At 38.0% G+C, this 24,772-nt stretch overlaps 1 protein-coding gene across 3 annotated transcripts in view; it reads left to right on the top strand.

Moving 5' to 3' along the window:
- The window catches only part of LOC128100726 (cyclin-dependent kinase-like 5), a 185,249-nt gene that overhangs the window by 135,648 nt on the left and 24,829 nt on the right, over positions 1 to 24,772 (top strand). For all 3 annotated transcript variants that reach the window (XM_052723409.1, XM_052723333.1, XM_052723487.1), the window contains 5 exons: positions 15 to 74; positions 2,412 to 2,502; positions 6,376 to 6,565; positions 14,416 to 14,496; positions 19,506 to 19,657. In XM_052723409.1, the coding sequence (XP_052579369.1) occupies positions 15 to 74; positions 2,412 to 2,502; positions 6,376 to 6,565; positions 14,416 to 14,496; positions 19,506 to 19,657 (574 nt within the window). The remainder of the gene's footprint in view (positions 1 to 14; positions 75 to 2,411; positions 2,503 to 6,375; positions 6,566 to 14,415; positions 14,497 to 19,505; positions 19,658 to 24,772) is intronic.

Genomic DNA, 24,772 nt, shown 5'->3' on the forward strand with positions numbered 1-24,772 from the left:
TCTTGATATTCTAGATATAAAGCCTGAAAATCTCTTAATCAGCCACAATGATGTCCTGAAACTATGCGACTTCGGTGAGTTAAAAAGAAATCGAGCCCCAATATTGAGAGGGTTAATTTAATATACTACATGGGTAGCTTTTAAAGGTATATTATAAGTAATCTTATATTTTGATTTAAGTTAGTAGAAGAACATTCAGTTGGGTCATGTGCTAACAGTTGACAGCTGGGACAGCTTTGCTTTCTCTTTGTTATATGTTCTATTATGTACAATTTTAACAAATTTGCCGTTATTTGTTTAATGGCAATTAATTTGAAGCAAATACTTGCTTGTCACATAAGAGTAATGTGCTAAGTGACCCAGTACCAAATGACCCCAGAATTAGAGTGTTCTTTAAACCATCAGTATAGATTCCTGGTTAGTGTAGGATAAAATATTTTGTATATTAATAGAAATTGTTCTACAGTTAGTCATAACCACTAGATAAATACTCATGTATTCACACTTATGTATGGGATGCATACAGTGCACATCCATTTGTTCCTGTTAAATGTTTAATGAATGAAATGGGTAATTGGTGTACAATACTCTTATTTCTCAAATATATGGGAAAACTTCTAAAAATTATACTCCTAGTGAAAATCTGTATTGTTTCTCATGTGGATAATTCTGTTAAATATTTTAAATAATATACAAAAGTTTTAAAATCCTGAGTTAATAGTGCTTAGGGCATGGCTCGATAAAATGTCAGAAAGGAACATTTACAAAAAGAAGCAGACAGGTAAAATTTTTTAGTTATCTTTAGTACTCAACAGTTGATTTAAATACTTAAATTATTGTTTTATTCTGAAATAGGTTCTCATGTATCCCAGGCTGACCCCCAACTCACTATGTAGCTAAGGATGGCCCTGAACTTCTAATCTACCTGCCTCCACCTCTTGAGTGTTGGGATTATAATCATGTGCCACCACACCCAGTTTATGCAATGTTAGGGTTAAAACCCAGGGATTCCAGCATGCTAGGCAGACTACCAACTGAATGTATTCCCAGCCCCAGGAGGTCACCTTTGAAATTATCCTTTTACCTGATCTACATTGTAGAACATGGCGACTCTTTAAATATTATTGGGAGCTGGAGAGATGGCTCGGTGATTAAGAGCACTTATTGCTCTTGAAAAAGACCTGGGTTCAGTCCCCAGTACCCAGTACCCACAAAGCAGCTCAGGACTGCCTGTAACTCCAGTTTCAAGGGATCTGACTTCCCTCTTCTGGCCTCAACTGGTTTCCAGGAATATTGTCTATGAGTTCCCATCTGTAATTATGATTACCTCCCAAAGTGTCAGCAGACTCTCTGTCCCCCAGACACTATTTACTATGCCTCCGTGATTCTACATTAAGGTCCAGGGTGACTGAAGATTATAAAACAGGTATAAATACAAAAGAAATGCCTGCAGGATGGTTAATAATAGGAAAAGAGGAGTGTTTCTCTAGCATTACTGCTTTAAAAAGTGGTCAGCATTCCATGTGCCATCCTATGTCCTGTGGGTCCCATCAAGGACTTCCTAATTAATTGCCTTCCCTAGCAGAGAGCAACTCCTTTGTCTGACTTGAAGTGCACATAGGTGTCTAGCAACTGCTTCAGTAAGAAGAATTGATTAGGTGAAGTTAGGGGCTTTGTCTTTGTGTTGTTTCCTTTTTTTTTTAACTGTTTCACTTTAAGAAATACTAATTTTTGCTTCTCAGACTGACACAAACCTTAATTTCTACTCCAGTTTTAAAGTTTTAGTTCTCTATAACCCTGGTGGTGAACCTCTATTGCATTTGGTGAATTAGATGGGTAATTAATTTAGCCTACTGCTTCATTGTTTGGTCCAAACCCTTTGGAAAAAGTGGGGGACAAAAGCAATGCTAGCATCTATAAGGTAATTAAGATACCCCTAAGTCGCTTCTACAACATTAAGGGCGAAGAGTAATTTTCAGCCTACTTGTTTCTATCCGTGCCAACTGCTAATTGTTTACTTAATGACTGGAACTGCTCAGCAACAGTAAATACACAACACTATGTAGGTCTCACATAGCAGAATTAATGCTCGTGTGACTTTGACTTCTGGCCCTAGTGAGCACTCAATTTTAAATTGAAAATCGTAGGAGAGTCTATTTGAAAATATGGCTCCAAACGCTTATGAAAACACAGGGTGCATTTAAAAACATGGATCTCTTTAGCACAGAAAAAAGACTGAGTCGATAGCAAATTCATCATGTACTTAAACATATGAGCACTATTAACTATTTCAAATAAAGATGTTCTTAATAAACAGTCAATTTAAGTTAGTCATTATGCTCTTTTGATATTCTTTGAAATAATTACTAGTGGTGAACTATTTTGCCAACAGGAAATTGCTATTCTTTCAGGTTTTGCTCGGAATCTCTCCGAAGGCAATAATGCGAATTACACAGAGTATGTGGCTACAAGGTGGTACCGGTCACCAGAGCTATTACTTGGGTGAGTTCCTTTTCAAAATAGAGTGGCACATACACATTTGTTCTTTCTTTATCATTTGTATTGGGATCACTTACGGAAAATAAAAACTCGGGTTACTTAAGTATATTAGTTGCATATTCACTGTAAAAAAAAAAAGACACCTAAGAACTTGATGCTAAGAAACAAGCTTCATTTTATTTATCACAGTTCTGAATACCTGTAACTTGAGAGTTCAGTGGAGCGACCTCTCTTGGAGTCACTCTGATGGTAGCTAGTTAGCTGGCAGATGGACTGGGAACTAGTTGATGTAGAGGGCTTTGGCTGGTGTCTGATAGACCTTTTGTTTTTCTCCTTGTGTGTGTTGGGGGAGGGGGTGTATGTGCATGTAGAGGCCAGAATATCATTCTTCAGGCATCCAGTCACTTTTGTGAGGCAAGGTCTTTCACCGGCCTCTAATTCATCAGTTAGGCTCGGTTGCCTGGACAGTGAACCCCAGGGATCCTGCTCTCTCTGCCTTTCCAGTGCTTGTATTACAAGTGTGCACCGCCATACCTGGCATTTTTATGTGTATTCTAGCGACTGAACTCAGGTCCTTAGTTTTTGCAAGACAGGAACTTTACCCACTGAGCTATTCTCTTAGCGCCTGGCAAAGCATCATGTATCCCTCAGGACTTATCTTTTAGTAAGCTAGTCCAAGTTTCTAATGTGATAGGGCAATTATGTGCAGCATGAAGTACAGCCATAAAGCAAAGGTGCTTTTCAAGGCCCTGTTTGTACAGCATTTGCTTTATTGACCAAACCCTAATTCAAAGTATGGAGAAATAAATCCTACCTCTTGATAGAAGATAATGATATTAAAGATGACTTACAAGGGGATGGTTTGGCATTCTCGTTTATCTGTTGACACATTAGACAGATACTTGAGTTTACATTCAGCCACTTGGCTAGACATGGGGCGAATACTGAACCAATTTTCAGTTTTCTTCTGAACAATGTAAATCTTGTTTGATGATAAATGGTTATTCACATTAGACCTGCATTGCTGATTCTTTTCAGCCGCATTTCCACATTCATCCACTTTGCCCACCTTTCCACTTTTAGTGTCCTGTCATTCATCTGTTAGTACCAGAAAATCTTCTAAAAAGATTTTTATACATTTTAACTTTACAGCCAAGAAGGAGCCTGAAGTCCACATCTCCCTCACATAGTCTCATTGATAATTTTCCACCTCCCCTAGCTGTAGTGTTTTCTCTTAACCAGAGTTTTTCTTAACCAGAGTTCCTTCTTTGGAACCCAATAATGGAGAAAGAAAACACACTAACAATTAAAATTAGCCATGTTGGTAAATAATCAAAACTACACAAATTGTAGGTTTTACCACATTTCTTTCATGTCCCATATATGTGTCTGGGGGAATATAAGAAATTTAATTCCTAAAAGATAACTTTTATGTAATAGCAATGTAAATTTCTGTAGTTCTTCTGGGTAGCACTAGTGACTATATGTATTACTCACGGAGAGTTTATTGGATGTTAACTATTCATTTTCTAATGTTTACCAGCCACCATCTGATGCAATTCTTGATTTATTGCTGATCTAGGGTCAATAAAAATTACTGATGTTTTAAAAATCTTTATTATTCTCTTAAATCAAAAGCTTGCTTTATCGTGCAAAGCAAATTATGGTCAGTCCCCATATTGTCCCATCATTTGAATGGACCAAGTTTTAGACTCGTGTTAATTTGTGTGTGCGTCTGTGTGTGTGTGCACGTGTGTGCATGCCACCATGAGTGCGTATGGAAAGGTCAGGGGTTGACAATGGGTGTCTTCCTGTATTGTTCTCCTTGTTTCTTTGAGACAGGGTCTTTTGGTTCATTTGGTTGGCTGGCCAGTGAGCCCCCAGGATCCTTTTGTCTCTGCTTCCCAGTGCTGGCATTACAAATATCCACTGCTGCACCCAGATGTTTATGTGGGTGCTAGAGATCAAAACTCGTGTTCTCATGCTTACTTAGCGAGCACTTTACCCACTGCACCATCGTCTCAGCTTCTTGTGCTGATTTTTGATCTTGGACTTAGGATTGTTTTTCTTTGTATCCATCTGCTTTTCTCCTGAGTGCCTTTGTGGATCACTGGACTGTATTATATACTTTTGAGGGATTTGTAATTTGAATTTACAGGACACTATTTGCCAATGAAGAGTAGAAAGTAGATCATTCTTAGAACTGCAAGCAAGAGCCCAAGTCTGGCAGAAGAAGTCTTTAAAATGTGGTTTTCATCTATAAAATGGACCCATGGAGTGTATTGTGAGGATAGCTTTATTGTGAATCTTTAGAGAACGTTTGTTCTCTAACGGTACCCATTGGAAAACTGACGTTATCTTTAGATATGTTTGATAGTTGCTAAAATTAGATGAGCACAGCACAGCCAACTTGAGCTCAGTTGAATTGATTGTCATGTTCTAGTTTAAGTACCATACTATTTCTGTAAAAATTTCATTGAAATCACTTGGTATTTGGTTTTATATTAAGAGTCTACATGTTTATACATTCCAAGGACTTTGTCCTTGATATCCAAAATAGTTTCAGCTGCATAAAGTATTCAAATTAGATGATAGGATTAAAATAGCTTGTCATGAGCATGAGATTTTTCCATAGGTTTCTCAATCTAGTACCATATGACAGGTTTTCTTTATCTCAAATAGTATTTTTAAAATCAATATGCTTAATTGCCCAGAAAGCTACCAAAAATGTCTAAATGAGCTTTCCTCATAGTTTTAGATTTTTTGTGTGTGAGAAGGAAATGAGATAAATGAAATACTGAGTTATTGTTGCAGTAACTTACATTAACCTAAATATATTCTGTATGCTAATAGTGCTTTAGTTTAAATTTTTATATTATTATTATGGCATTCTAGAATTTCATTTGAAATTATTTTTCATATATCTTATTTTGGCTTTCCCTTTTTAAGGCTTGGATTATTTATGTTTGAAACTGTATATATAGTTTTTGTTTAATCTGTCATAAATAATTTATTTTAGGCTTTAGGTACCAAGCTATAAGGCCTTAGATTTTCATTTATGACCTCCATTTGTAGCAAACTCTCTTTGTAAAGCTCTCTCTCTAGTGATTTAGGTCCTAAAAGAGAGCTACAAACCCTTAAGTACATGAAAACATTATTTGAAGCCAGGTGGTGGTGGCGCACGCCTTTAATCCCAGCACTTGGGTAGCAGAGCCAGGCGGATGGATCTCTGTGAGTTTGAAGACAGCCTGGTCTACAGAGCAAGATTCAGGACAAGCACCAAAACTACACAGAGAAACTCTGTCTTGAAAAAACAAAGAAAAAAAAAAGAAAAGAAAAGAAAAGAAAGTAACTATCAGAATGCCTTATATACAATAGTTATATTCGCATAACTCATCTTAGCTGTTGGAAATTGTGATACTGAGCAATCAGAAATAAAATGACATCCAGTATTTGTTTAAGGTACATAAGACAACGGCACATTCTACCAGACTAGAGCTTAAAGTATCATTATTTGAAAATATTTCTTGGGAACATTTCATTGCCTAAGTGAGGTGTTCTCACCCACTGTGTACACTACATTAGGGTTTATTAAAGCCATTTGTGTCAAGATAGACCTAGATTTCAAATCAGTATATACTAACTCAATTGTGTTTAAATTGATTTCTTTTTGAGGGTGGGTTACAGACTTGTGTTCAGAGTTTTTATGTAGATAGCTCTAATTCCTTATTTATAGTCTCATTTTTGCTAGTGGCCCTTTTAAATTCCTTAAGTACATGCATATTTTAAATCATAAATTGGTCTAAAATAAGTTGAGAATTATTAAACCATTTTGTGTCTTTGGTTGCTAAGCTTGTCTCATCTTTTGCTTTTCAGAGCTCCCTATGGAAAATCTGTGGACATGTGGTCAGTGGGCTGTATTCTTGGGGAGCTTAGTGATGGACAGCCCTTATTTCCTGGAGAAAGTGAAATTGACCAACTCTTTACTATTCAGAAGGTGCTAGGACCACTTCCATCTGAGCAGATGAAGCTCTTCTATAGTAATCCTCGTTTCCATGGGCTCCGGGTAAGAGGCTTTGCTAAAATCCAAAATGGAATCAGTCTGGCAGTATTTAATGTGCTGTTCATTGCATAATGGATTTCTAAGCTATACATTGCACACTCTTCCCTTCCCATCACAGTGTTTTTAATTCTCACTGTAATATTTTATTTCTGAATCTTAAATAGTAATTGTGAAATTTAAAAATAGCCACAATTGGAAAGCAGGAGCTGCTAATGTCTTTTTTTCTAATCTGTAAAGTTTGATTTTTCAAAATCTTTCTAGTATGTACATTATTATATTCCAAACCTTTATCTCAAACTGTCTCTTTATTCAAAATATTAAGCATCTCCAAAAGATAGAAATGTGCTGCTGTTTACTTAGGTGAATGTATTTGTGGTGACTTGAAGATGGCCAGGAGTACTTGCATCCTACACATTTAGAGGGTCTGCTCCACAGATATTTCTTGTACATTGACAGTGGAACATTAAATCTCTGTAGAAGTCTGTCTTGGACAGATTTTCTTAGACTTGCTACCTTAGTGCAAGACTTGTTTGCTGAAAATATAATGGAAACCATTTTCAAAACCATGAACTTTGCCCAAATGAGGAACATATAACTGCCAGAGGTATCTCATCAGAATGACGAGTGATTTACAGACTACTCCTCATTTCCATCTACCCCAAAAGCAGCCAATGTGTCAATTTGTAGTCACTGTAGAAACTATTAAACAATTTCATCATACCTAGTCCTTTATTTTCTTTTCCAGTGCAAATGTATAATTCTCAAACCATGCTACTATGTTTTTTAAAAATATTTTTATTCTTTGAAAATGTTGTATATTCATACAATATATTTCAATCATGTCCAACCACCATTACCTCCCTCCAGCTTGCCCTAGGGTCTCCCTACCTCACCTCCCTCTAAACTTCGTGTCCTGTGTTATTATTGTCCTTGTTGTTATTGATCACCCTCTGAGTCCAGTTAGTACTTCCCATGTGTGTCTGAGTGATTTACTAGCAGCTATGTCCCCAAGGGAAAATGACTCTTCTTCCCTCAGCAACCATCAACTATCATGGTATGACAAGTTCATGATGTCACTTGCCCTTTGTAAAGCACTTTGTTTTTTATCTTTGACTTTCTGGACCTCAGTTAGTTTCTGTTTGAGAACACTGCTGCTCACATGTGAATGTACAACACAGCCCCAGCTCCTGCTGAGATCAGCACACTTGGAAGAAGTGAACAAAGTGAGGTGTATATATAATAGTTTTTCATTCCTCTCTCTCCTTCTCCTTTCACATCCTCTTCCAAATGTGCCTAAGTTACTTAAGACTAGTTTTTCTCCTTTTATTTTTGCTTGTATCAGCCAAATTGTGGCCATTGATTAGTTTACAAATAGTATGTAGTTCATCAAATTAATTCAACAGTCATGGAACATTTCTCATACTAGAAAATGCTGAAAATGTGTCAATAAATAGGACCTGTTCTTGGTCTAACTGAAAGGCAAGTATTATATTCACAAATAACATAAAGGTAGTCATGATGACTGAATTTCTGTTTTCACTGAGAAGCATTCCATACTCTCTATCATAGCCTGTGAGGATTTGCATGATGGGGGCCTTTGGTTTCCTGACCTTGTCTCACACCTGTCTCCGTTCACCTCCCTTCAAATTCTCGCCACACTTGCCTGTTCTTTGACCTCTATCGGCATCCCAAGGTTTTGGTACTTCATGAACTTGGGACTAGTGCTTTCTTCTCCTGGGAACACTCTTGCCTTGCATGGCCTCTTCTCGTTCTGTGATTTCAGCCCAAAGAGTCTCTCCTCTCTCTGACAGTCCTCTATGCAGTCCCTTCTCTCCCCTGTGGTACCTTTCTTTTCTCCCATCACACCACTTAACATAACATGGAATTATTTCATCTGTTTGCTTAATTGTTCCTTATTAATGTCAGGGTTTCCCCTACTAGCTCCTAAGTTTCCCAAGGACAGAAATCGCCTATGTTATCAGTTTAATGTTTAATGTTATACTAGATGCTGGAACACTAAACATAGAACCTAGTATACATTGTCTTGGTTTCTTTTCCTGTTGCCATGATAAAATACCCCGATAAAAGCAACTTAAGGGAGAGGGCTTTATGTTGGCTCACAGTTTTGATTACAGTCCATTGTGGTAGGGAAGTCACAACTGGAGGAGCTTGAGGGAGCTGGTCACATTTTATCTTCAGTCAAGAAGCAGAGAGGGGCAAACTATTGCTCAGTTCCCTTTCTCCATGTTATCCAGTCCAGGAATGGTAGTGCCCACAATTAAAATGGGCCTTTCTTCATCAATTAAGGTAATCAAGATAACTCACACAGACATGCTCAGAGGCCCTTCTTCCAGGAAATTCTAGATTTCTGTCAGGTTGACAATGAACACTTAACCATCATGTGTGTGGTAGATATTCACTGAATGACTGAGTCAGTCTGTGCCATCAGCACTCAAATTCAATTGCATTTCCTTTCTCTCTGCCTCTAATGCTCCTTTCACCCCATCAACCTTACCTGAGCTCTGAGTTATTTCCAAACTGATCTCTTAAACTTTCTCTCTAATCACACATTTAAATCTGTCTCCCTTTTGCTTAAAACTTCCTGTGATTTCTGTTAAAAGTTTAGACTCTTTAGGGTAGCAGTAAAGGCCCTCTGGCCTCATCATCACCTGTCCTGCTTTCTTTCCTATGTTCTCAGGCCACTGGGAACCTCCCACAATTTGTTTGGCATGACATGTGTCTCCTGTAGTGCTGCACAATACACATCTCTAGTGCTCCGGGCACTGACCTCAAAGCCTGTGACTCTCTTCTAGAGGCTGTTTTAAATTCCTATAGCACTCGGATCACATTTTTCTTTTTTGTCATACCCATTAATACTCAATTAAGTAGCTGTTTGCAAATATGCCTCCTCACCAGACTCATGACTTTCTTTAGGAACGAAACTGTTCCATTCATATAGCACACCTAAAATGGTATCACCTAGATTGCATAGTATTGAATAAATAGTTGGTTGCTATGTAATGTCATTAAATTTGGTCTGCTAGTTGATTTATTACAGGCCAGGTTAGAAGGTCTGTGCCACAGAATCTGAATGGTGAGCAGATTTTGACATTTCTAGATCTACCCAATAACTTAGAAACTAAGGAATTAAGATGTATTCTTTTCTTTATCCCCCCCGACTTTATTTTTTTTCTATTCTTTTAGTTCGCATGCAAAATAATTTTCTTTGTATTCATGCATGTGTATCATTGTATCTTGCTCTTATTTACCACCCTCATTGCCCTTCCCCATCCCCTCTCTTGCTGGCCCCTTTGACCTATGTAGCTGCGGTTTTTCTGGTCCTGCCCGGCTCCTGTGGCCCCGCTGTCCCAAGTAAAAACACAGAGGCTTATATTAATTAAAACTGTTCGGCCATTAGCTCAGGCTAACTATTGACTAGCTCTTACACCTAAATTAACCCATAATTCTTATTTATGTTTAGCCGTGTGGCTTGGTACCTTTTCCCAGTTCTGCCTTCACATTTTGCTTCTTCTGTGTCTGGCTGGCGATTCCTGACTCAGCCTTCCTCTTCCCAGAATTATCCTCTCTCTTTGTCCCGCCTATACTATACTTCCTGCCTGGCTGCTGGCCAATCAGCACTTTATTTATTAACCAATCAGAGCAACACATTCACAGCATACAGAGCGATATCCACAGCAGACCTACCCCTCCCAATAGTCCTCTTCTTGCTTTTTACACACACACACACACACACACACACACACACACACACACACACACACACACACAGGCACAGGCACAGGCACACACACGCATCTAGATTCTGCATACAAGAGAAAACGTGATTTATTCTTTCTTTCCCCACTATCCTGGCTTGTCTCATCCCCTGCTCTGTCCAGACTGCTTCTTTCTGCCTCATAATGAAATCTACATTTCACGTGTGAAAGGAAAGGTTGTATTTGCTTTCTCAAATGTGGCTTATTTTGTTTCACATGATTATCTTCCATTCATCCATTTCTCTACAGCTGACATCGTTTCAATTTGGTTTGAATTTCAAAATGACTAAATAAGATTCCATTGTACATATATGTCATGTTTTTTCTGTTCATCTTTGGTAGGCATCTAGGCTGGACCTGTATCTTTGCAATTGTGAGTAGTGATGCATTAAATATGGATATTTTGGTAACTCTGTGGTATGCCATTGTCAATTCCTTTGGGGCAGATACCCAAGAGTGATATAGCTGATAGGTCAGATGGTAGTTTTCAGCTTTTTTGAAGACCCTCCATACTAATTTCTATAATAGCTGCAGAAGTTGACATTCCTATTTCCAGTGACTAAGAATTCCTCTTTCCCCACATCCTCACCAGCATTTGCTGTCATTTTCTTAATTTTGACTGGGATAAGATAGAATCTCAAGGCACTTTTAATTGGCATTTCTCTCATAGCTAAGGTTGTGAGCCTTTTTTAAAAATATTTATTGGCTTTTTATATATCTTCTTTTGAGAAATGTGTTCAGTTCATTTACCCATTTGTTGATTGAATGATCTGGGGTTTGGATGTCTAGTGTTTTTGTTTGTTTGTTTGTTTGTTTGTTTGTTTTTTTAGTTCTTAATAGATGCTAGATTTTTCTTTTTGGTTTTTGGAGACAGAGTCTTACTAAATATCCAGGGCTGGCCTGAAACTCTATGTAGCTCAGACTGCCTTGCCCTCATGATTTCAACATCTTCAGTGCAGGTATTATAGGCTTTGCTTATGCCACACAGATATGAGAATTTCACAGAGGAAAAGAAAACCCAAACTACTAGTATAAAGCACAAAAAGAATTTCATACTGAATCAATTAGTAAGCTAGAAATTTATCGGAAAGCATAATACACTGCATTCCACTTCATTATTCTGCTTCTAACATATTTCATTGTGATTTGGACCATGAGCATGTCTCACATTCTGGAAAGTTAGAAATCATATCTGGCGTTTCATTAGAACAGCTTTATGGCAGATTTGAAATTTAAGGTGGATCTTTGAAGAATAAATCACATTTGAAGTAGAGGCCGCATTCAAATTTAGAGGACCCACAAAAATCATCTTTTTCTCTTTTGTCTGTAGTCCTGTCTGTTCACAGACCTCCTCCTAAACAACAGTGTCTGTAGAAGGCTAGATAGCATGTGACAGCTCTGTTTGGAAATAGCCTTTGGGGAGGTTGCTGCTTCAGGGAGGGATTTTTATATAGACTTTACTATGTTTGCATTTCAGTCTGAAGTGTTCATGGTGGCTTAACAAAATTAGTGCAGTCTCTTTAGAGGTTTAAATATCTTTTGAGGGAAAAGTTTTCCTTTATGATATATTTTGAGATTGTCTGTGATAGATAGCAAAGCACATAGGGTCTATGAACTGCATTTGCTGCAAACCAGGAACAAACCAGGAACAAATCCAGCGTGATGCGGATTTGGATCCACTTGTATAGAGACTGGAAAATCCACAACATGCCATTCTACTTACATTCATTATTTGGAAAAGTAATTATTGATGTACCATAATGGAAGGAGTACATTAGAGTCCCCATATTTACTACCTTCAATAACTTCCAGAAGCTATTTCATTCTCTTGTGTCTCTCTTTTCTTCACATGTGAAATAGTGATAGGTTGTGATGAAGATGAAATGATCTATGAGAAATCCCCTAAGGGCCAGGGTATACCTACATAGTAGAGTGCTTGCCTAGCATGCCTGCAGCCCTGAGTTCCATCTCTAGCATTGAAAATGAACAAAATTCCCAGACCAGCATGCAGTATATAGATAGTGCTCAGTAAAGAGGTACTCTCTCACATTGTATTTTATTAGCCAAATGATTAGGAAAGTAAAAAACTAGGATATAGTTTTAAACTGTATGCTCGAGCTTTGGCTCTTTGTTGAATTATCTCATATTAGAATAACAGATTTCATTCAGCAGCATATACATTATATTTTTTTAAGTTGAGAGTTTGCCTGGTTGTTTTTTAAAATTTAATTTTTTATATGTTTTAAGATTATAATGTGATTGCATCATTTTCCCTTCCCTTTCCTCCCTCCAAACTATTGTATCATTTCTCCCTTCCCTTTCCTTCCTCCAAGCCTTCCCATGTACCAGTCCTTGCTCTCTTTCAAATTCATGGCCTCTTTTTCCATTAATTGTTGGGACATGCGTGTGTGTGTGTGTGTGTGTGTGTGTGTGTGTGTGTGTGTGTGTGTGTGTATCTGTCAGTCTGTGTCTGTGTGTATTTATTTATAGCCTGCTCTATCTATATATTGTTACTTGTATGTATGTTTCCAAGGCTCACCAAAGTTTGGTATGGTATAACTAATTTTTGCACTCTTCGCTAGGAAAACCTGTTTCTCCTGCTCTCAACATTCCTTAGTTCCTTGTAGTTCCTTGTACAGGGCTGAAGCCATGTGAGCTTTCCTTGTCCACATTAGCATGTCTATTGATGTCCTCCTTGTTCAACTCATGTTTGGACAGTCATGTTGGTGAGACTTAATGCATGTAGCTTCTGACATTCCTAGGAGACACAATCTCACAGAAAACTCCCTGTCCTGGTCAATTTTGTTTATTCTGATCTTTCTAAGACCTTTTAGCTTTCATAATTAATTTTCTTATCACTGAAATGTCATTCCTGGGGAAAGAAAAGAAGTGTATGTGGTACACGAGTTCAAGATATCCACAGGTTCTTCTGCAGCCATAGGTTCTCACTATGTATCTCAAGATGACCTTGAACCCAAGATCTTTCTGTCTCAACCACTTGAGTGCTGAGACTACAGGTGTATGCTACCATGCCTGTCTTTAGCCTCTCTTTTACAGGTGCACAGTTAATTCCTTTTCAACCAGGCAACAAATTTCTCAAGTGTGTCTCTTGCCCTACAGACTATAATGTGGGAATGGTAGCATAAATATTTCTTAATATTTTGTTTGATGTTACTATAGAATTAGTTCCTTGGTCCTTTTATTCAGCATATTTAAAGATTTCTGTATTTTGAACTGTTCCTATGTTGGTATAAAGGAAATATGTATTGTAAGCAAACTAGCACTCAACATTTGGAAGGTGTATAAATGCTTGGCCTCTGCCAGTGTCTTACCCACTGCTTCAATACCACTCAAGGTATTGCCAAGTGGGAATTGGTAGAAGAAAGGAAACAGCATCAAAATAAGCACCAACCCCTTACTTTATTTAGAAATGCATTTGTTGATATAGGTGCCTATGTTTGCCCTCTGTTACAACTTTAACATAAGGTTTTTAATGTAAATCATTAGAAGAGTATATTAAAAACAATAATAGGACATGTGCTTAAATTCACCATTTCAAATGGAGCCTTTCAGGTTCTGGCCTCTTGCTGCCTTTTTTCCTTTCTTATGTCTCCATTTTCAGGAGTAAATTACATATTCTTGTGGAAAAGCCAATACGTCTTCATATGATATCATATCATGGCCCTTCTGTTAGTTCTCCAGTCTGTCAGTATTGAGAATTGTCTGTTGAAACAGACAGTTTGTCTATAAGTTGTTTTAGAAGCAAGTTGTATAAGCAAACAAGATTCTATTAAATATACAGGCTCAGACTTTTATTCATTTTTTGAGCTTTAATATTGTCTCTCTAGCTTTAGGTATCATCTTTCACCTGTAAGTTTTCCTAATATTTAATATTTGGTCCTATTAATTCATATCTAAAATATATAGATACAAAAAGTAATATACAAATAGTAATTTGACTTGGATTGACTCAAGGGCAATGATTTCTGTCCAAATGATGCCTTATGTAACCCCCACAAATGTATGTACACATATACTTCCCCAAATGCTAATATCCATACTGTGTTGTCCTTACAGTTTCCGGCTGTTAACCATCCTCAGTCATTAGAGAGAAGATACCTTGGAATTTTAAATAGTGTTTTACTTGACCTTATGAAGGTAAGAAAAGTATATGTTTCTACAAAAAAAAAAGCCCTTTGGTTTGTGGATTCTCCTCTGCCTACTTGGTACCATAGCCTGCTTTTATGAATTAAATGTTTTGTTAGTAGATGATTAATGGGGAGTATGTCATGTTAAAAGGCATGTAATTTGTTTGTAATTGCAACAGAAATCTGGTGTTGTCTCAGTCCATCTAGAGAAGAGCATGTAATCCCTAAATTACTTTCCTAAAATGGACAGAATGATGAAAATCTGTTGGCACTCAAGAACTACTCACGTTTACATTTTAAAACAAATCTTAAAGTGAATGTTGTAAGACAAAAAGATTCTATAATTGTTTTTATACAACACTGAAGGCTACTCATGGTTTATACAGATTTAATCAGTGAGTCTAATTCTTTTTTTTTTCTCTGACTGAGCCTCTTCTCCCCTAGAAAGATTGCTCTTTCTGACTTTTTTTTAGATGTATCAGGATCATTACTAACATTATGACCTGAGTGTTCGTTCCTCCTGTCAAAAGACATCCTACTCCAAACTACTAAAAAATCCTCAAAATCCATTTTTTAAAGATGTGTGTGTGTGTGTGTGTGTGTGTGTGTGTGTGTGTGTGTGTGTGTGTGTGTGTGTGTGTATGTGTGTTTTGTCTGCATATCTGTCTTTACACCATGGCATGCAGTGCCTACAGAGGCTAAAAGAAGGCATCAGATCTCCTAGGACTGGAGTTAAAGGCTGTTGTGAGCTGCCATGTGGGTGCTAGGAATCAGACCCAGGTCCTCTGGAAGAGGAGGCAGTGCTCTTAACCACTGAGCCACCTCTTCAGCCCCAAAATTATTTATTAAAGATTTTCTTGCTGGGTATAGTAGCACATGCTTTTAGTTTCAGAATTTGGGAGGCTGAGACAAGAGGGCCTCTCCTAAGTTTGAGGCTAGCTTGAGCTACAAAGACCCTGTCTCAAAAATAAGCAAGCAAATAAAGATTTTTCCACCTCAGTAGATGGTAGTCCCTTGAGTACAAACTATTTTTCGTAGTTTCCCTTTTTTCGTTGCAGGTAGTAAATGTACAGGCAAACATTGATTGTTTCAGAGTAGAACTTCAGTGCTTGATTATGAATCAGTTTTTGTTTTATGCTCATTCATTCACCTGTCAAAATGTGGCAGCTACACTGTGTGCAGAAACTGTAAAAGGCATGTTTAGCATGGTGGCAAGTTACTGAGCTGTGTTCTTAGAACTTTGCTGTGTTTTATGGTATGTTCACATCTGTCCCAGTGAACAGTGTAAGTAGGTGTGGGGGCAGATGTGGAAGAAGGGCTCTGACATTTAGGAGAAGCCACATACCATATAACCTTTCTAGAGATGCACAGAGTTTATTAACCTATAAAGGATTTCTGAGTCTTACAGTAAAGCATTTCTATTTCAACATTTCCCAAATTTAATTAAATACCAAATACTGTGTTGTATGAAGCTCTAATAAAGCACTGATGTTATTCACAGATTGAGAACTGCTAGTTTTTTTTCTAATGACCCCTCAACACTCTTTCAATTTAATTCAACATAAATTATTAGGAAAATCAGTTGGTTTTGCCAATACCTTCTTTCATGTAGCCAATACTTGTCAATTTGGGCCTTACTCATTTAGTAACTTTTAAAATATAACTAGAACAGAGTAGAAAAATGGCATTAAATACAATTTTATGTTTCCTGACTTTTTTCTTTAGTTAAAATGCAATGATGATTAGTGAGCAAAAGAGGCCATGAATTTGAAGGAGAGTGAAGAGGGCTATCAGGCAGGGTTTGGAAGGAGGAAAGGGCTTGGAAAGTAAACATTCTAATTCCTATTATTTAATATGTTTATTGTCACTGTTCTCTAAAATTAAGCAAGTGTTTTTATTAAAATACAAATTCAGGGGCCTAGAGAGATGGCTCAGTGCACTGACTGCTCTTCCACAGGACCCAGATTCAATTTCCAACATCCACGTGGCAGCTCACACCATTTTTAACTCCAGTTCTAGGGGATCAGATACCCTCTTCTGACCACTGCAGGCACTGTACAAATAAGTGTGCACACATACATTCATGCAAAACACACATATGCACATGCACACACACACACACACACACACACACACACACACACACACACACACGAACTACACATTCAAATTATGTCTACATCTCTGAGTTTTTATAAATGTGAGCATATTTTTGTTACCTTACCTGGATTGAGACATAGAAACTTAGTTAATATCCTAGAAGCCTCCTTTGGGTCCTTCCTAGGTCTTACCATCCTGGCCCACTCTGCCTCCTTCAGAAACCATGATTTTGATTTCTGTCACTGATTAATATTGCCTAATTATTATAGAATTATACACACACACAAATACCGCCATTCTTTTTATCTCTTTTTGGAGGTGGATTTTAAAGATGGAGAGCCTCCATTGTCCTTCCAGCTAGCCTCTTTGCTGCTCCCTAAGTGTATGTTAGTTGTGTCCACATCTAATACTTAAAATGTTTATCTCATTTTGTACCTCTTTCTAGCTGCCACTTTAGTAAAGATACAAGCACTGGAATTAATGCACACCGATGCCCTTAATAATTTAAAAAATAACTACAATAATTGTATTTGCTTTACATTAGTTTAAAAAAAATTAGTTTACATTAGTGTAGGGAGATGCCTCCCACACACACATGCTAATTTTTTTAACTGTTAGCTAGATAAATTTCATACTTTGCTTCTGTGGTCTTCATGCTTTAGAGTAATTGTATTCATAGCATATGAATACAGTTTTTATATGTATAGTAACTTCTACATGCTATCAAATAAGTTAAAACAGCACCAATACTTCTGAAAGGTCATCGGTGTTTTGAATTTAAAAAGACTTGGAGGCTGATTTTTCTTTTTAATCAGCGTCTTATATTTGAAACCATTTTAATGGTAGCTGTTGGAAATACTAGTTAAAACCATCACAGTTTTTGTTCTATAATAAGGGGGGAAAGAATTAAGTTTGCAATTGTGTCTGAATTAATATGGACATAAATTCACTGGAGCATAATTAGTGGTTGAGTTTCAATAATTAGAATCTTTGGATCAAAATGAATATGTCAGTATCTGGTAGGACCAGAATTGAAATGTTCTGTGGTGCTAGGTTAAAATTGAAGTCTGGCTTATTGGGAGCAAATTTGCTCTCACTAGTTAACTAAAAGTGTTAATTATGGATAAGATCAAACTGGACTAGAAGTGAATTTGTAAATGATGGAATTTTACCCTTCCTCCTTTTTCTGAGAGGAAATAACAAATACCTAGAAGAGTGAATTTCAGTACTTCATTATGCTGTGTATGTTGGTTATTTTTTAAAGATATTTGATCATTTTATAAATCAAAATAAAAAATCCTATCCAGCTAAGATAAACAATTTTGGGTGAAAACATTTCAGTTGTGAAAGTTCTAGTGCATTCAACATAAAACAGAGGGCTAGTGCCTTAATGAACAAAGATGATTCAGAACTAAGTAAAGATAGCTGCAGACACAGGAAAGTACATGAAGAGAGTATGTAAGTAACTGGTAAGCATGTAAAAGTATTCAGCCTTGCTAACAGCCAAAGACAGGAGGTACAACGTCTGTAAGAGGGACAGCAGCAATGATTTGGGGATTAAAGGCACTTGCAGCTCTTGCAGTGGACCCAGGTTTAGTTCCTAGCACCTATATTAGATGGCTCACAGCCACCTGTAACTCCAGTTCCAGGGGGATCGTGTCCTTTTCCAGCCTCTGAGGGCAATTACACACACACACACACACACACACACACACACACACACACACACACACACACACACGTGCACGCACGCATAAAATAATAATTTTAAACAGTTGTGAGATAGTATCTTTTAAAATACCTGATCTGATTTACAGCTACCAAGAAGAATGAGAATGCTTATTGTTGGTGAGGGTGTCTAGAAATTGATAGGCTCCTATACTTTGTGAGAGGACCATAATTTGAGACAACCTTCCTAAGTGGTAATTTAGCAGGATGGAGGAAAGATTCTTTAAAGCTTTGCATACCTACCAGTGCCACCTTTAAGAATCCATTAGGTTTCAAGTGTTTTTTGTCATAGCATTAATCATAATAGTGAAAAGTGGCTATCAGTCAAATGTCTAGTAGTAGGATGCTTCCTAAGTAAATCATGATAGAGCCATAGCACAAGCTTCTACACAATCATTGAAAGCCTTGAAAGGTCTGAGGATGTAGCTTAGTTGTAATGCACTCCACTCTTCCCAAAAAGCATATTGTAAGATAGTGTGTTGCCAGATGGTTCAGGAAAAGGAAACAACCTGACTATTTGTCTTTTGGGAATTCTGGAAACAAAGTATAAAGTATACACACAGAGTTAAAGCTCTGCACTTTATGGAATGAACTCAACATTGTGTGCTAAGTGGAAGGGAAACTAAATACATACAGTTATGTGCTTAAACTACTGTGGTAAAATGAAAAGAATCAGATGAAAGTATGTGCAGAATATACCATATATAGAGAGTGTATGTATATATATATATATATATATATATATATATATACATACCCCTCATATAATGCACAGGGAACTAGTGATGTGAGCTGTCTCCAGAGAGAATAACTGGGTATCTTGAAGACAGTAGAAAGATGAAGGATATAAATATATACTTATTAAAAAGATTTTTAAATATTGAAGTTATATTGCAAAATGTTTTTTATAAGTAAGTGAAAAGAATGGGATATAAAAACAAGTGTATATCATGATCCCGGTATTATAGAAGAAAGACTATATATGGTATTCACAAGCAGGGCTAGAAAGATTTCTACCAAGAGGATTATAATTGTGAGACTGTGGGTGATTTGGATGATGTTTTTCTTTCCTTGAGTTATTGTTGCTAAGTATTTTGCAGTGACTACATATTTCTTTTCTAGGAGGAAAAGGTATTTGGTAGAGTCAAATTCAACTTTGTTCTTTCCATTCTTAAACTTTTATTTCCTAAGAATTTACTGAAGTTGGACCCAGCTGACAGATACTTGACAGAACAGTGTTTGAATCACCCTACATTTCAAAGCCAGAGACTTTTGGATCGGTCTCCTTCAAGGTCAACGAAAAGGAAACCTTATCATGTGGAAAGCAGCACACTGTCTAATAGGTAAATATTCCCTTCTAAGGGAATACAAATGCAGTTGTGGTCTTATAAGTAGGTGGAGGAGGTGGCTGCTAAAATTATGCAATTAGAGAAAAGAAGGAAAGCCCTCTTTATTCAAAAATAGCTTCTGCATGCTTATTACATGATTCAGAACTATAATTAAAGAGTCGTGTGGGACTCTTAAAGACTTTCTTATATTTAACAAGTAGATGAAGAAAACCTTTGTGTTCCCTTGGAAAGGTAGCACTGAGTTAGCAACTCAGGAGGTTTCCAGCATTAAGACCTAGCAGATGTTGTGTAAATGACAGGGAAGGAAAAGAAGACACTAAACACATATGTGGGGGACAGTGCAACTGAACCAAATAGGAAGCTTCTTTAGAAGGGTTTTGTGATTTGAGTGTTCTTGCCTTTCAGTCATTGAGTTGAAAAATAAGGGTTTTTTTTTTATAAAAATAAGTGTATGAAAAGAGCGATGTCAATAATTAAAAGTATGTTTTAAAAATCGCTTTTTGAGCATAGTATTTTTAAATATTTGTTTCTTGCCTGGGCACACCTGTAATCCTAGCCCTGAGAAACTCATTAGGTAATCAGACAGGCTTCAGGCTGGCTGGTTCCTCCTGCCTCTCTTTCCTGAGTGTCAGGATTACAGGCTTGTCACCACATCTGACTTAAAACTTGTTTCTCTCTCTCTCTCTCTCTCTCTCTCTCTCTCTCTCTCTCTCTCTCTCTCTCTCTCTCTCTCTCTCTCTCTCTCTCTCTCCTCTCTCCCCCCCCTCTCCCTCTCTCTCCCTCCCTCCCTCCCCTCTCTCCATCCCCCTCTCTTCCTTCTTCCCTCCCTCCCTCCCTCCCTCCCCTTCTTCCTCCTCCTCCCCTCTATTGGATCAGTTAGATTGCCTTTCCTATACTGACATCCCCCAATTCTGTCACTGCCGTTCCAGGAGAATGGGCTTCTGTGCAACCTCCCTGTCTTCCTTCATCCTCTAGAACCCAATTTTGGCATCTGAGGATTTTTATATATGGGATGTAGAAGTAATTTATTTCACGTAAGAAATCAAAAACAATGAAGCTTTTAAAATTTGAATACTACAAACACACACACACACACACACACACACACACACACACACAAATTTTCCTCCTGTATATGGAAAATTATTCTTAATAGACTGGAATTTTGAAAGGCCAAGAACTAGCACTTTGAGGCCTGGGAGGGCATCCATAAATTAGGAGAAGCATTGGTCCCCAGTTTGTTCTTCTTAGCCATGAAAGCCCGACTGGTGCAGAGCTGTTTACTCTTTGAGACAGCTACTTGTTCTGGCACAGCTTTCAACTGTTCTTACCTGGTTTGTTCACTGTTCCTATCTGCAAGATTGTAGTATGCTAAGCCTCGAAGTAACTGTCATCATTTGGTTGCTCCTTTGCACTTGGCTGGTTACCATTATTCTTGTATCTTCTCTGGGATCATGCCTGGCTTGGTTTGTGGCTTTCAGTCTCCCTTCTACTTGAATTGCCACATGATTTCTCAAATTTACATTTACAAAGAAAATTATCCCAATGATGTAAAGTTTGGTAGAGCAGTGATAAATTTGTGAGTTGTACTGTAGTCATCAATGGTGTAATCTGTAGTCTGAAAGGAGACCTGTATGTTGTTAGTCTTGCAAAGACTAACTTGACAGTAGGAATTGTAAGCAAAGAAAGATTTCTAGAAGAGTTCGTTTTCAGGTCTTGGTGATATATTGAATATATCAAAAGGGCAAGTCCTGAGTGGTTTCTCTTTTAGTAATCTTACATCATCTGATGCCTTTCTCCCCACTCTTGTCCGTACTTACTCCACAGAAGCCTATCTTGCCAGGGATATGAATTCTAGCTGGTGTCTCAACACAGGCCTTCTAAGACCATTTTAGATGTGTTCATAATACTCTATCTGTTGGTTGTTGCTCACATACTCCTCTACCCTGTCCCTGGAGATGCACTGTCACCCCACATCCCAAGTCATTTTCTCTCTAGGAGGCAGTAGACTCAATCATTCTTCAGTCGCTGCATGTCACCTGCAGGCTCTTCTAAGGTTCCTTTCACCCTGTGCATGGTGTGATGTCATTTTGACTGTGAGTCCTCTCAATGGTCCTGCTTTACCACCTGCTCCCTACTCATACAGTTTTGTGCCTCTGTCTCTGCTTGCTTGTCCATTTATGGAATGTACCAATCTGGCCTTGAACTCGCAGCTGTCCTTCAGCCTTCTAAGTGCTGGGTTTATAGGTTTATATCACCATGCCTGGCTATTTTTGCTTTTAAACTTATTTTAAATAAACACATTAACTGTCTATTCATTTATCTACTCTGCCAACCATTTAAGAGTGATTTATAGCCACACAGTAGTGCACACATGTAATTCCAGCACTCAGGAAGTGGAAACGGGAGAATCGTGAATTCAAGGCCAGCCTTGAGCAGTTTGAGGCTAATGTAGACAACACAAGTACCCGTCTCTAAAACAAACAAGTGATTGAGTGATTTACACATGAAATCTTTTTAAGTGGCTGGCAGTTTAATACAGATTCTTCGCAGTTGTGTGTTGACGAGATCTATGCAATTTTCAAAGCTGCTCTTTGTTGTTATTCTTTGGCAGAGCTCCAACGTGAAGATAATGTGATGCCCTTTCTACATAGAAATTATTGTATGTCTAAAGCTCAGTAGCTTCCAATTAATCCTGAGATGGAAACATGAAGAGTAGCTGTTTATTTATGACAAGTTTAGATTTTTAACAACTGTTTCTGCCTTACTTTATAGCTTTCCTTCTGTTCTGTTGCTGTGAGTGTGTGTAAGATCACATGTAGTCTCATGTAGTAGTACTTCTAAGGGTTCTTGCAGCTCTAAGAGACTTCTTCACTGTTCTTCACCCCTTCCTGGTCCTCTTTTGAAGTTAGAGTACTTCTGCCATTGCTGTATCTTCACGTGCAGGGAAAAGGGAGAAAATAGGATTCCAGGGGAGCTAGAATTTGGCACAAGGAGCCCTGTGGAAGGATTGAACTAGGACCTGAGTAAGGGTGCCTGGTCAGGAAGACAGAGGGAAGTCTGCCTCCACCCCCAGCCTCCATTCCCTTTTCCTGTGATACTTCCTTCCCCTGGTCAGCCCTTCCAGAAGATAGCCAGCCAGGAGCCTGAGGGACCTAGTCTCCAGTGCTGTGCTCTTAGGGCCTAGGACTGGATAGAGGAGTGGAGAATAGCCAACATACTTACCCAGCTGTATCTGTGGATAAGACTATATATCATAATTGAGTTTTTGAGAAGTTGCTGAGATATTTGGGTTACCAAGATGTAAGTAATCAGGCAACTCTGGTGGTTTAAAACCTGATGCCTTTAGGGTACATAGACTGGCTATATGCTGTTGGATGAAGTGCACTGCTGAGCTATTGTAACATCAGAGCAGGTGGAGCTCAGAAAAAGACTGTTGTCTGTCTGCAAGCAGGACCATTATCTTGTCAGAGTTCGCCATAATAAGCATAGTAAGCCCTAGTTCCACTCTGTCTTAGAGCAAACTATCTAGAGCCTGGCTCCTAGTAATGCCCAATGTCCTTACATAGGTAACAAATATTAAGGAGAAGGAACAGCTGGACTGAGATGGCTCAGCTGTTAAGAGCTAGGCTCAACATTAAATAAGAACACAATTATTTCTTAGCAAATTTATGAAATGTGCACTAGTCATTTAGATATGACACAGATGCACCATCTGATAAGACCTAGCCACTTTCCTTTTGACTGCTACAAAAAAAATTATCCTTCATTCCAACACTAGATCCTGTCTGTCCCAGAGCTTGCCCAAGGTACTTTTTCTAATGTACCTCAATAACCCCCTCATTTCTTTCTTTCTACCCCCCATACTGTGTGTGTATATGTGTGATAAATTCTTTTACTATCCCTGTAATCAGTATTGCAGACACTATCATGTATGGCACTGTACTTTATTGATCTAGAGGATCGTTCTGTACATCATTTAACAGAAAACAAAACTTAACTAGGCTTTGTAATTCCTTTCCAAATCTGGGGAAATGAGAAGGCAGAGTTTTGTGGTTTGCCATTCTTATAAAATAGTAACAACAGCCCAGAAGGACTTTTCTTCCAATTAGTGTCTGATGGGAAAAAATTCTTCCAAATCCATCCATCTTCACCAGTAGTAATACTTGCAACATTTTCTGAATTCATAGTAAAAAATGGAATTTTGTAAATCATTACTAACTTTGGGACCTATCTCAAACCCACAATCTCATCCTTTGGTTAGTTATAATAGAACAAGCTGACTTCTAGAATGTCAATTTTGGCTTTCAAACAGAAGACAAGGGTTCTCTCTGGGTGACTGTTTGTATATTACACTAGGTAGGAAATGAAGCTTCAAGTCCTAAAGAAGGGCTCAGTCACTTTGGAATAATGAAGTGTGAAATGAAGAAGAGACTATATTGTGTCTTTTACCAAGCAATTAGCACTTAAGACCTTGTGTTCCAGTATAGGATTCCTGTTTAGTTTACACAGAAATATCTGAACAGTTAGTGATGCATTTCTGTTTAATGTACAAGGAGTTATCTCAAGAGCCCCAAGTAATTGCCACTTCTCTAAAACATAAACACAGATCATCATGTTTTCCAACAACCCTCACTAGTCAGTTCACATTTCTTTCGGAGTGTCATTTTCTTCTACATCATCAGAATTCTCCCTCATTGACTATACGGGCTGAAGATGGAGATGTTCCCATGTGTGTTGTAGGTACTGTGAGTGTGTACCTGAGGCAGCCTCCAGGGTCTACAAAGAAAGTGAAGTTCAAGGAAGACAATAACCATCCAGTCTGAGTGTTGCCCTCTGCCATTCGAGCAGATGCGTGGCCAGCAGCCAGCTGACTGTCTTATTAATCTTACTAGCTGTGCTGGACTAGACCCTCCTAGCCAAAGCATGTTTTACCTGACCCTCTCAGTGACTGTGTTGGCAGCCAGCAAGGCAGACGAGCATTTGAAGATGCCAAAACAACTTCATAGGAAGTGCTTTCTTGTTGAGTGACTTAGTCTGAGAAACTAGCTTGTTCTTGATAGAGACATATTCAAGAGGGTTAGTGATTTTAGTCATTTTTCACCTCTT

The sequence above is a fragment of the Peromyscus californicus genome, unplaced genomic scaffold (assembly GCF_007827085.1).
Source record: "Peromyscus californicus insignis strain IS unplaced genomic scaffold, ASM782708v3 Scaffold_10__1_contigs__length_136768540, whole genome shotgun sequence".
Classification (NCBI taxonomy): Eukaryota; Metazoa; Chordata; class Mammalia; order Rodentia; family Cricetidae; genus Peromyscus; species Peromyscus californicus.